At 37.9% G+C, this 13,046-nt stretch overlaps 1 protein-coding gene across 8 annotated transcripts in view; it reads left to right on the forward strand.

The window, feature by feature from the left end:
- Window positions 1-12,502, forward strand: part of LOC114648895 (espin-like) — a 31,603-nt gene extending 19,101 nt beyond the window's left edge. For 7 of the 8 annotated variants that reach the window (XM_028798206.2, XM_028798209.2, XM_028798211.2 and 4 more), the window contains exons 3-5: window positions 5,339-5,513; window positions 6,067-6,182; window positions 7,323-12,502. In XM_028798206.2, the coding sequence (XP_028654039.1) occupies window positions 5,339-5,513; window positions 6,067-6,182; window positions 7,323-7,436 (405 nt within the window). In that variant the 3' untranslated portion in view covers window positions 7,437-12,502. The remainder of the gene's footprint in view (window positions 1-5,338; window positions 5,514-6,066; window positions 6,183-7,322) is intronic. The other variant, XM_051924100.1, reaches the window with a different exon arrangement.
- Window positions 12,503-13,046: the final 544 nt, after the last annotated feature.

Consider the following 13,046-nt stretch of genomic DNA (forward strand, 5'->3'; position numbering starts at 1 on the left):
TATTCGTTAATGATTGGTAGCTTTGCTCAAAACCTTTCATCATGAAAGTAAGTGTATACACTTCATCTTGTCAAGAATGCTTGTACTGTATCTAGTTTCCTTATGGACAGTTGAATCTGACTTACAAACATACTGGTCATTCTAATCTGAGATTATAATATTTATACAATGTGAGAAAAAGAAAATATGAATAAATTTGGACAAAATTCATAGAATTATAAACCAAAATATAAAGCAGAGTCCCACAGCTGTTGCTCCATGTACAAAAAGATGTAATTAAAAATTTACCTTCGCTGAATAAAGATTCACAGTTCAGTGTCTTTTAACTGAACCACCTACATAAAAAAGCAGATTTTACTTTTTTTATATAACAAAATGATTGCAGAATTGTGTCTTCAGCACATCTGGTATGCAAATCCACACTATTGACCAAATTTTGCACAGATGACACAAAGAAAGGCCATGTCCTATGTTCTATTCTGAAACTTTTCCCTCTTGTGGAGCTTTATTTAGTGGCTTCACCTGAAATTTGTGAGAGAAGTGCCCCTAGGAGACATTTTTGGGACTTGGCACAGGTATGGAAAGTTGTACCCTATGAGTTAGTCAGTAAAAGTTTGAATTGTGGCTAAAATGTTTCCTCTTGGGCAATTTGATTTAGTGAGTGCTCTCTCCACTTTTATCACTCCTCTTTTCTGGGGTATAGGCTACCAACCAGAGATCTCCAGGCATCTTGGCCCAGAGCATGCTGCTCCCAGTTGTACTCCATCCTTTTAACATCTGCCTCCATGTCATACTGTCTAGTTTCTTGGCCAGCCTCTTTTCCTCTTTCCTTGGATGCTCCATTTGAAGGCTTGTCTGGAGATTAGTAGAAGTTGGTTTATGGAGGTAGGGACCTCCATCTTTGCTGGAGAATCTCTTTCCCTATCATAGTTCTTGTCTTGTTTGCTGACACAGTTATTGGTATCAGGCCAGCATATCTGGAGGGTCCTTCTCAACAGGTGTTAATCAACATCTGGATTTTCTTAGCAGTGGTAACTAATCTTCAGTGCACCTGCTCCATAGAGTAGAACTGACTTCACGCTAGTTCTGAACAGCCTGATATTAATTATGATGGACAAGTCCCTGGAGCCCCACAAATTCCTTAGCTGATGGATAACTGCCCTTTACCAATCCTGACTCTGTTGTCAGCATCTGGCATCTTTCCTGTTTGTTAACAAAAGCTGCAAAGGCAGAAAATGCTCTCCAACTCAAGACCTTCACCTTCCAACATCATCAGTGTTGTGCTGGCAGCGTTTACATTGAGGAGCATGCTGTTTTCTCTGTGGATATCAAGCCCCAGTTGACCAGATGTACCTGCAAGAATGCTGGTCTGTTCCTGCATCTGTTGGTGGATATGAGAAAGAAGGGCATGATCATCTGTGACCTTTAGGTCATCCAGGTTGTTTAATGGATGTCATTTTGCTTCTGTGTTGTGGATGTCTTCATGACTTAGTCTATCACAAGCAGAAAGTAGCCTAAGATGGCATTTTTGAGACATGGCTCAGGCATAGAATGCTGCTCCAAGGGGCGAGTTTAACCAGGCAATTGTGGCCGCTGGACAACTTATCGTGTGAGAGCTTTCTTAAACCATGAGCAGCCCTGAGTACACTTGCTAGTCTGCCATATAAATATATTTAGTTGTTGCATTTCTGAAGTCACAAACTTTGTGATGGTCCTTGCTTTGAATGATTCTATATTAAATAAATAATAATGGAACAGAATTGTTTACAGTATTAATTTTGGTTGGCTTCTAATTAAAATCAAAGGAAAGTAGACCCATCATGATATGCAAACAAGTAAAGGGGTAGTCCAGTCCAGCAGTGGTTGGCTATATTGCCTCACAGTTTCAGTGTTCATTGTGGTGTTGTATGTGTAGATCTGCACTTTCTCTATTGCACTCTTAATTGTCCATAGTAAAGTCAGTCCACTGTTAGCCTGAGTCAAAGCTACCAACAGAACAGCCAACACTTTGACTTAAATACAACAATAATTCACTTGTGTAAGGTTTTGTAGTGGCTCAGACAAGCTTCAGGAGCACGTGGTATTCACTAATCCAGGCCTTCAACATTTGCCATAAAGGAAAAAAAGTTATTAAAGCGTATAATCTACGGCATTTCAAAAATATTATTTTAACCACAGCGTAGCTATCCTAAAAATATTAGCAAAAGAAAAATTTGGCTAGTTGTAAATTAGGAATCTCTTATATGGACATTTTGTATATTAGTGAGGCACCCCCATATTTTTTTTTTTTTTTTTTTTAAAGAAAGTTTCGAAATTACGTGCAGTTTTAAATAAATATTGAATTGGATGCAGTATTGAAATTAGTAAAAGAGAAGTAATGGATTTGCAAGTACAAAGTGATAGCTTAATAGCAGATATTACCCAGATATTAACCTTAGAAATGGAGGATGTCATTCATAAGAATAAAACATGAATTTCAGACTTTGAATTGCATTATGTTTAAGCATCTGCAAAACATTCTGTGTATTAAGAATCTTTTCAAAGACTAGGGGGCTCTGCCCCCTGCTCGCTTCGCTCACCCACCCCCAGGTTTGGTTTACCGGATATACAATTTAAAGAGATTGTTAGTTTCACGGGAATTGTTACATATACATTATTTTCACTTTTACTTTAAAACTTTTGCAAAAACAAAACTTGTCCTTTATTTCCAGCCCCAGGCATGGTTACATCTCTTTCTCGCAGGAAGCATAACGCTGCTCGTGTTGTGAAGGGGGTGCGGTTGAACGCACGCTCAGGAGAAGCAGTCGGATCATCTGCTGGCTTTCTGCTGCTGGCGAGCTGCGGATTTTGCTTGTTGCTTGTCGTTGTTTTAAGAGTTGGGAGCACATGAAGCGTGTCTGCCAACAGCAATCCAACAACTGCTAGGTTAGATGTCCGTGGACTTGTTTTAAATGATGTCTCACTGCCTTGTCTTGCATCATGATGTAAAAACAATACTTGTCCTTTATTTCCGGTCCCAGAAGTGGTTAAATCTCTTTCTCACAGGACGTATAACACTGCTCGCGTTGTCAAGGGGGGGAAGGGGGGGCAGCTGAAACCATTCTAAGGAGATGCTGCTGGATCATCTGCTGTCTTTCTGCTGCTGTTGCGATGCCCATCGATCATTTTAAAGCCTGTACAGCAGCTGACCTTTTGCCACTTCGTGTCTCTGCTGCTCGCGTTGTCAAGGAGTGAGGGGGGAAGGTGTGAATTTGAGGGGGGTGTTAGGGTGGCTGTGTGTTTTGCTTGTCGCTTGTCATTGTTTTAAGAGCTGGGAGCAAGTTAGAGTGTCTCTCACTGGACTTCAAATTGTCTTCCGAGAAGATCACGTCTCGTCTCCCTAGTCTCCCTCCCAAAGATTTTATAATGCAGAGATCTATAAGAATGTTTTTTTTTTAAAACAAGAACTGTGGATGTACTGTATATATAAATTAATGTTTGTACTGTTATATTGATTTTACTCCAATGAAGTGCAGGCTATGTTACCTGACAACTATAAACTGGCCCTGTGCAAGGATGTGCCCTGTGATGGGCTGGCATCCCGTTCAAGTGCTGCTGGATAGGCATCCAGTTCAATTGGATTAAGCATCTGAACACATACAGTCTGTATGTATGACTCCATGAATTCTTTTAAAAAACAACTCAAAACTCATCTGTTCAGGAAGGCTTTTAGCTCTACTTGACTTTATTACCCTTCTCTCAGTTCTCTGTCAAGATACTAATGTAACCTGTGTGTGTGTGCTAGAACATCAATTATGTTGTCTGTTTCTTTTTTTTTTTTCAGAATTCACTGTCTTAATCTTCTTTATTACCTGGTTTGTACAATGCTATATACTGTATACCCTGCCATTCTTTATTATATTCTGTAAGTGCCTTGAGCATGGGAAAGGTGCTATATAAATAAAATGTATTATTATTTTATTTCATAAAGTCTTGTGCCTTTTAAATAAAGTATTATAATATTAAATAAGGATTGACTGAACAGGCTTGTATGCATTCTAATTAAAACCAAAAGAGACTGGGCCCATCTTCAGATATGCAGACAAGTACATTACATTATAATATGTTTGGTTTTGTAAAGTCTCCATAATGGTGCCTGCTTTAAAATATATATGTATATATTTTAAATATATATATTCATGGCATTCATAGTCTGAATCACAGTCTGATTGTATGGGTGGTTACCTGCCAGGTAACGCTTGTGGTTGGTCATCAAGTCGGCTAACATCCGCCACGGTGCCCTCTTTTCAGTTGCGAGAGGCAGATCATAGAATGGTTGAAATAGTTTACTGTCAAATAATGCAAAGAGTACGCGACCCATACAATCAGAATGTGATTCAGACTACGAATGCCATGAATGTAATTACCCCGATCTACATACTGTCAAATAAAAACGAACCACACACCGTAACGCAACGTTAGGGGCTTCGCCTCTGGCGCTGATGTTCGAGGTTCGATTCCCGAGAGGGGATGCAGTGAGTGTGTACGCCTGATGAGCCCAGAATTAGGGCGAAACACGTGTTGCGTACCCTTTGCATTATTTGACAGTAAACTATTTCAACCATATATATATATATATATATATATATATATATATATATATATATATATATATAATATAAATTGGACTTTTCCATAGCATTAATTGTATTTTGGCATTTACATCAAAAAACTAAGGATTTGTAATACTGCAAAGCATCCTTGTTTTTAGTAGTGCCTTTTACCGGTGGTTGCTGTGAAAGATACTAAGATGGGTTATTACAGTGCTAGGTCTTGTACTTGGGTGCCAATTGAAATGCCACCTATGTTTAATGCAGATATCTTTTACTTCTTTCTATATTCTGAAGGTTTTTAATAATAAACTCGTGTGCATTTCCTATGGTTTCTAAGGTTATTGTTGTCACCCGGGCGGAGTACAGTGAAAATCTTACTTGCATGTGCTAATCGCCAAGCAACAAGTTTTCATGCCATGCTTAGGTAGTATATAAGTCTTATGTTGAAAATTCTGTCTTCCTTACCTGAAAAATCAGACCGTATTTGTCATGTTGACCTATTATGTGAAGAAAGAAAAGTAAATGGAGAGTATAAGAAGGTGAGAGTGTGCCTGTTGTGTCAAACACAGAGTACCCATTACTGAACTTCATGTGATGTAAAATAAAATATGAAAGCATAATGAAAGAGATGTTTTTTGTGATACATGCCACATCCTTTTAAGCGTTTTATGGATTCATTAACATTGTCATTTCATTTGTAATGTTTTCTTTTTGTCTTTGTGTCACCATCTCATATCTCCCAACAGACGCTGCCTACTCCTCCCTCCTCAAAGGGTGATCTCCAGTCACAGCCAGAGCGCATTGTGATTCCTCTGCAGGGCCTCCATCCTGCTGATGACCTAACTCCACCTCAGTCTCCTGACAATGACACTGAGTTGCTTAGACCGCGCTCATCGGAAGGGATCCCTGCATCTGCACAATGTAAGGGGCTTGCTGCATTGCCCATTTCATTGTTAACACACAGCTACAGAATTTATAGAACAGAGACAGTTTTCCTATTGTAGAAATCAATTTGAAATGTTACAATGTTCTGTCTTGCCATTCATTTCCCCATCTTGTTTTTGCCTACCATGGCTGAGTTTGACATTCACACTTTGACTGTTAGTCTGAAGTTTCCCAATGCTGACTCATGCGTAACCCATTATATACTAAGTGCCCATATGCCAAAGTGCCTCTTCTCTGCCAGTATATCAACCATTCAGTGCTTGTCTTAACCCTTGACGTTCAGCCTCCCGTTCCAATATGTCATGCTTTTAATGCTTTTAGTATCTGCTAATCAGTAATTTGTGGATCCACAAAGGTGGACACAAACTTAAAATTCCCAGCTCTCATATAAGACACATTTTTCCAGAGTGCTGCTGATTCCTCCCCATTGTAATCCTTGATCGTCTCATCTCTCTCTTTGCTACTTCCTGCAAGAGTTTCTCTACTAACAGACCTCTCGTTCTCCATCTGCTTCCTCATCTCTCTCCAGCTATGCTGTCATTGAGTAGTCCAGAATTACTCACCGAGCTGAAGGCTGGCAAGTCCCTGAGGCATGTCCGTCAAAACACCGGATTGACTACTGTCTTCTCAGGCCGAGGCCGCACTGTGAGTTAATCTATCTCTTTTGCCAGCAGGGTAACACATGTAAGGGAGTGACCCTAAGCAACTTGTAAGAGACCCGTGGAGGAGTACAGGTTAAAATATGGCACATTGAATGAATGAGAGGAATTTTTCCCTTGAGCACATCACTAGCTTAATTTAGAAATGTGATTTTTGTGACTGGATTTATGGGTTCCTTTACTCATCCCATAGATGCAAGTTAGGTTAATTGACAGAGAGTATTATGGAAATGGACTTTTAATCCAGGAGGTTCCTCAGTACATTGCCATCTCCCATTAATTTATAATAACTCTGATCAAGTCACCTAACCAATGTGTTGTCCAATGGTTTTTGGTAAATGAAAAAAAAACCCTGAACTGTGTGTCCTGCTTTTGTAAATTATTTTTGGGTAAAGGTGTCTGCCTATTATTCAGCACTAACTGATATCTCTCTATTATAATAAAAAAATTTGCACTGTATCACTGGTGACTTCTCATCTTTGTCATGTTCACTTGAGTTTCAAGTCTGAGTTTTGGGCATAAACACATGGTCGCTGCATGTTTACTACTTAGTCCACAGAAAAAGTCATTGAAATCCAGCTTTGTTGTTTTTCTGTGAAAAAAGCAAGCAAACTAAACATATTAAGTATATATTGCTTTACTCCAAATACAATTGGTCCACAAAACTGCTATTTATGGGTCACCTAATTATTATTTTCTATATTACTGAATGGAGTGAGACTCCAACATTACATCACAGCTTGGCTCATTCTAATAGCAGTTATGTGAATTGTTTGCTTGGTAGCCATCAAACTGTAAAACGTTCATGTAACATTTCCAACTCCGGCATGTGCCTCTGTCTCATTTTTTGTGAGTGTAGCATTAATTGTTGGAAGTGTATGGATCATTGTTTACTAATGTTGGTCATCTTAGTGAAGATGAGTATTCATAGCTTTCAAGTAAGCCACTCCATGAAAAATGGAAAACTTGAATGTAGAGCAGTTACTTGGTTCAATGTACAGCCTGTTTTGTTTTTTCATAAGATACTTTGAAATAGGATGGTTATATAAAATGACTTTGGATTAGCAGTTGATGTAATTTTATAAAAGAAATGAACACACAAATGAAATAATATCTCTTTGACCAGTTGCAGCCCCAAGTCTCTCAGGATGTACAACCAAATGGGCCAGCCAAGGTGAACGGAATGAGCAGAGAAGGAGTAGAGACGCCATTGACCAGCCGTGGCAGAAGTAACCACTGACATTTTTTCAGAGGTTATGTTTGCTGCAGGAAGATAGTTCACCAGTGAAACTTAACGTGATCCTCTCAGGGTCGAGAGTGCCTAATAGACTGGAGACGGACTGCTTTGTGCCAAAACCTGTCTGTGCAATGTAACTCTAGTAATGTCTCCTTCACCTGCCATTTTTCAACCTATACTGGATGCTATGCTGCTGCTGCTGTAAAGGCCTGTAACTTTTCAAAATGGGAACATACCTGGTAACTGCCTAAATCCAAAACCTTGCAAGTTTGCTGCCAGTTCATCCACTGTACCTTGAAACCTCACCTGCTGAGGCTGTGAAGGTGAAAATCATGAATTATAAGATGTGTCTAATGTGGTATTGCAGCTGGCAGCACAATAAAATAATATGATAAAAGTGTTAGTCTAATGAGAAATTATCTAATGTGTACACTATGATAAATATCCCATTTATAAATTCTGTTAAGTATGTATAAGATTATTGTATTAGTTTACCCTAAGTGCACATAACAGGCATCTTACTTGATGCTCATGCATTCTTTCTATCCATCCATTTTCCTTTGCTGCTTAATCGAATTTTCAGGCCGGCAGGAACCTAGAGGCTAGCAGCCAAGATGCTAATAGCTCCCCTTCACATTCGCCATTTGACTTGCCACTCTGTTTTAGCTTGTTTAGTCTACCTACTGTTGCTTTTAGACTCATACTGATGAGTTGATTTAGAAAACTGTCACCTTTTACACAATACGTAGTAAACAAAACAAGAATAGATTTCACTGAGAAGATTTGAATTTTGGTGAATTGGCTCAATAAAGAGTTTCAATGAGTACCTTTTCTCTGCTACAGCATATGCTCGTATCTTCAGATTTCTGTGGGGCTACATTTCCTGTTAGTGAGATGAGAGATGAGTTACCAGTTGTAGCTATTTTGGATGTTAAGGTCAGGGTATGCTTCACTTAAAGATGGACTATGACCACCATGGATGAAGCTAAACATCAAGTTTATATTTTTTGTGGTTTTGTTTTTTCACACATACTCGTTACAACATTAGAAAAGTTTTGTTGAAAACAGACTATTCAACCCAATAAACTTATATCTGTCTTATGCAACTAGATTACGCAAACTAACATCAAGTTGAGGTATGAAGGTCCCTAAAGTCCTACTCTCCACCACACCACTTGATAATTTATCCTTTGTGTCTATTGGTTTTCTTTCTGAAGAAAACCTTTCAAACATTTGTGAAATCTGCCCTTAACAGGTTTCCAGCTGTGTACCTGTGTTGTTGTTGTATTTAAAGTATCAACTAAGATATACCATACTAATTCTTTTCATAATTTTAAACACTTCGATCATGTCACCACTTAATCTCTTTTTGCTTAAACTGAGAAAATTCATCTTTCTTCTCTTATCTCGCACTTCTTAGACCAGAAATTTGCCTATCTGCTCTCCTCTGGACGTTCTCTAGTGCTGCTATGTCGTTTTTGGTAATATGGAGATAAATACTGAGCATATCACTCCAGATGCTACCTCACTAGTGCATTAAATAACTTTGACATAACCGCACTGTATTACACACATTAAAAACTTTTGTGCACTGTCTGATGATAGTAAAGAGTCCATTGCGACTCCTAGGTCCTTCTCATGAGGTGCATTTTCAAGTTTCAGACCTCCCATTGTGTATGCTAATCAAATCCCACTGTAACAATTAAGCCGATTCTGCATGATCTGCCCTTATCTGCAAACTTAACCGGTTTATGAATAATAATCTTGTCTAAATCATGTTTGCGTATTAAGAAGAGCAGTAGTCCCTGCACTGACCCGAGGGACACCACCTTTAAATAAATTCTGAAAAAGGTCCCATCGCTGAGCCAACTGTTGCCCACATCCAGACCACTCCCTGAATTCCCATTTCTTTTAGTTTGATCACTAACCTTTTATGTGGCACCTTACCAAAAGCCTTATGAAAATAAAGATAAATAATATCACATGCACCCTCTGATCGTATGCTTTTGTTGCTTTTTCATAGAATTCCAGCATATTAGTAAAACATGACCTTCCCAGTATGATCCCAATTTGACTATTTGCTAAAACTCCTATTCTAGACAAGGAGCTGCTTGAGCTTTTCCTTAATAACTGCTTTTTTAACTTCCCTGTGATGTATGCTAAGCTTACTTGCCTGTAGTTTCCTGGATATGCCTGATCATCTGTTTTTATACAACATATATACCGTATATGTATTATGAAGCCTATAGTCTTTAGTCATTTCCTCAGGTGCAGAGATTTTTGAAAAATACATGGCAATGGTTTACATATATACTCCCTACCTTCTTTAGGCACTTGAGGATTTTTATTTTGATGTGGTACTCACTATACCTCCATCAACAACGGTTGCCAGGAGGAAAAACAAACATCATTATCGCTTACATTTCAAAATGATGTTCTGCATGATCAGTACATTGGAAGCAGCAAAGCACTTGGTGATAATAAGAATAAAGAAACATTTTTAGGTGGCCTCAGTGGCCAAAAGCTCCTGTAAAATTGTGTTTGTTGTGTGTATATTTATATCTTGAGTGTGCACACTCCAAAACTTCATGAGCAGTGCACTTCCACATTGCAGAGGGTTGTTTTTTATATAAAAACTCAAGAGGCTAAGTGTCATTGCCATATGTTGTTCCAACATCATCTGTCATCAGCCTGCCATGCTCCTCTGCTTAAAGAGGCATCACACTGAAACATATGTCTGCTGAGCCAAAGCTTCCATTAACAGTGGCTGTCATTTAAGTCCTTAAGAACACTACACTTTCTCCCCATAATGCCTAATAATAATAATATCTTTATTTATATAGCAGCTATTAGAACATGAGAGCAATTTTGATGAGAACAGGACATTCTGCCCAACAAGCCCCTCGATCCTATTTGATTTTTGTCTCCAAAGTTTCATCAGGTTGACACTGGAAGGTCTTCAAAGAGCTACTGCCCAATATCTATTTGGTAAGTTATTCCACGTGTCTGTGATTCTCTGTGTAAAGAAAAACATGTAACTGATTAGAAAGTTTAATCTTTATCTACTTTCCATCTGTATCCCCAGGTTTCTGTTGATGAACATGTTTTAAAATAACAGCCTGGAACCACTGTAGTAGTTTCATTTTAATTATGAATACTTGCTTAAACTAACAATTTTCGAACCCTTTATTCTTTCCTCACAGTTCATACTGTGTGTCAGTCGCTGGAATCGGCCTAGTCGCTCTTCTCTGGACTTCCTCTAGCGCTGCTATGTCTTTTTTGTAATAAGCTGCACACAGCACTCTAGATGAGCCTCACTAATGTGTTAGCTTCAGCATTGACATCTTTTGACTTGTACTCTACACATCATGCTGTATCATGTTCACCTTCTTGATCGCTTCTTTACAGTGGATAGTCCACTATGACTTCTAGGTCTTTCTGTTAAGGTTGAGTGCACTTACTATACATAATTGCATCAAAAAGCGTTTCAGACACACCATTAAAGAGAATGCAACCATTATAAATTTAAAGAAAAGAAAATCATGAAAATGTCAAACAAAAAAGTATTTTTTAAAATTCGCCTCAAAACTATTAAAAGTAGGAGAGTTTCTTAGCTGCTATGACAGTACATTCCATAATTTGGTGACCTAAAATTAACTGAAGGAATTTCTAAACACAGACAGCTAGCCCCAAGAGTTTGCTGTCTGTAATATTGTACAGGAAGGATCGAAATAATTTAAGGCCTTATAAACTAATTAAAGAAACTTAAAGTAATACCAAACATCACTGGAATGCAGTGCAGGGTCTTAAGAACACGAGTGATATGCACTCACTTATTTGGCTGTAATCATCAGACTGCATAGTGCATTATTTTCAAATGCTCAGTTAAGCTTTTGGGCTGGCCAGGGTAAAATGTATTGTAACCATCAATTCTGCTCGTAACACAAGCTATCACTAGACGTTCTGCATCTGTAAATGAAGGTAAAAACCTCACCTTTGATATTTTACTTGACAAAATGCAGTTTCAGTAACATTGTTGAGTCATTTAAGTCCGAGTCAAAAAATCTCAATGGAATGGTCATTACTGTACTTTAATATAAATTAAATTTTAGTGATGCCACAAGATATCACTTAGTGGAAGGTTTTACAATATAATGCAATTAATTGTACTATAAAATAACATTCAGATGCATTAACTCATTATTTTGTACACAAATAAATATAGAGCAAGGTGAACAGGGAATTGAATCAAGTGAGCAGCTTAAATAACTATTTAATTTGAAACTAGCAACATTGCCTCAAATGAAGTAAAAAAGCTGCCGAGATAGATAGATTATTATGGGATGGCTTAATGCCTTATTCCGAAAAAGCTGCCGAGATAGATAGATTATTATGGGATGGCTTAATGCCTTATTCCGTGTCGAGCTTTACCGACCTATTGTGGGGTGTGTGTTTTTCTTTCTCTTCATCATCCAGCATGTGCTCTGGTAGAGCAAACGTGCTGTCGGCTATCTTCACTAATTAAGTTCTGTGAATGTGCCTCCCTGAGTATGTACATTTAATAAACTCACGCACTACATTTGTAAATCAATAAGTCCAGTCCCATTATTAATTGTAACACACTGCCAAAATCCCAGTTAAATAATTCCTACAGTAGTTATTTTTGGTCAATGGTCAAACCGTTTTTGAAGGATAAGTACTGAACCAAACTGCACCAAAAACAATACGCCTAAAGTTTGTAGCACAGCAAACCTGATGCAACTTGATAGCTCTTGGTTTTTGTTCCCCCAGAAGTTATTGTACTGGTTTCTCAATGTTCAGGAAACACTCATTTTAAATGTTTGTATCTTTGCAAGGTTGTAGTCCTTCAAGAGCTCTACACAACTCGAAGAAAAACAATTTTTTTCTGACAAAAATTTCAGTTATAAGAAAAGAAAATCGCTTTCGATTTTCCTCAGATACATATACAGACATCATGCTAAACTCAATTTTCTCTCCACATTTTGAACATCGAAGAACCAGAATCTGAAGATAACTTTATAACAAATTTTTTGACCCCGTTACAACACGCAAAAGCATACCTGACTGACAGAAATTTTAATTGTAAGACAGACACACATATAGACACTGCACTGAAATCAACATTTTATCAATGTTTTGAACATCGCAGAATCAGAATGTGAACTTAATTTGATAATGCAATGTGAATTTCTGCTCCTATCACCAAACTTCCATTTACATGAAACTAAAATCACTGCTTTATATTTGACTTTTGATGCTGGCTGCAGGCCTGGTGAACCCAAGTTCCTCTTAATATTATGTCTGGGTCCTTATGGTTCAATAAAGTGCATCACTGAATTACTACTTGCATTTGAATAGCTTATGTCATTACAAAATGGAGACATTTACCATCATTAGGCTTTATACTAACATGAAGTTGTATATCGCCAGCATAAAAATAAAAAATGACCCAGAATTGCTCTATTTGTGTGCGTGTGTTTTCTGTAAATATCCTCTACTGTCATTTGAAAATGTTTGTCCACCCTCATTTAGTGTGAAAACTCTTAAAATTGTGGTAGTCCATATGTACAAGGTCTAAATCATCTCATGATC

The sequence above is a fragment of the Erpetoichthys calabaricus genome, chromosome 3, assembly GCF_900747795.2.
Source record: "Erpetoichthys calabaricus chromosome 3, fErpCal1.3, whole genome shotgun sequence".
Taxonomy (NCBI): Eukaryota; Metazoa; Chordata; class Cladistia; order Polypteriformes; family Polypteridae; genus Erpetoichthys; species Erpetoichthys calabaricus.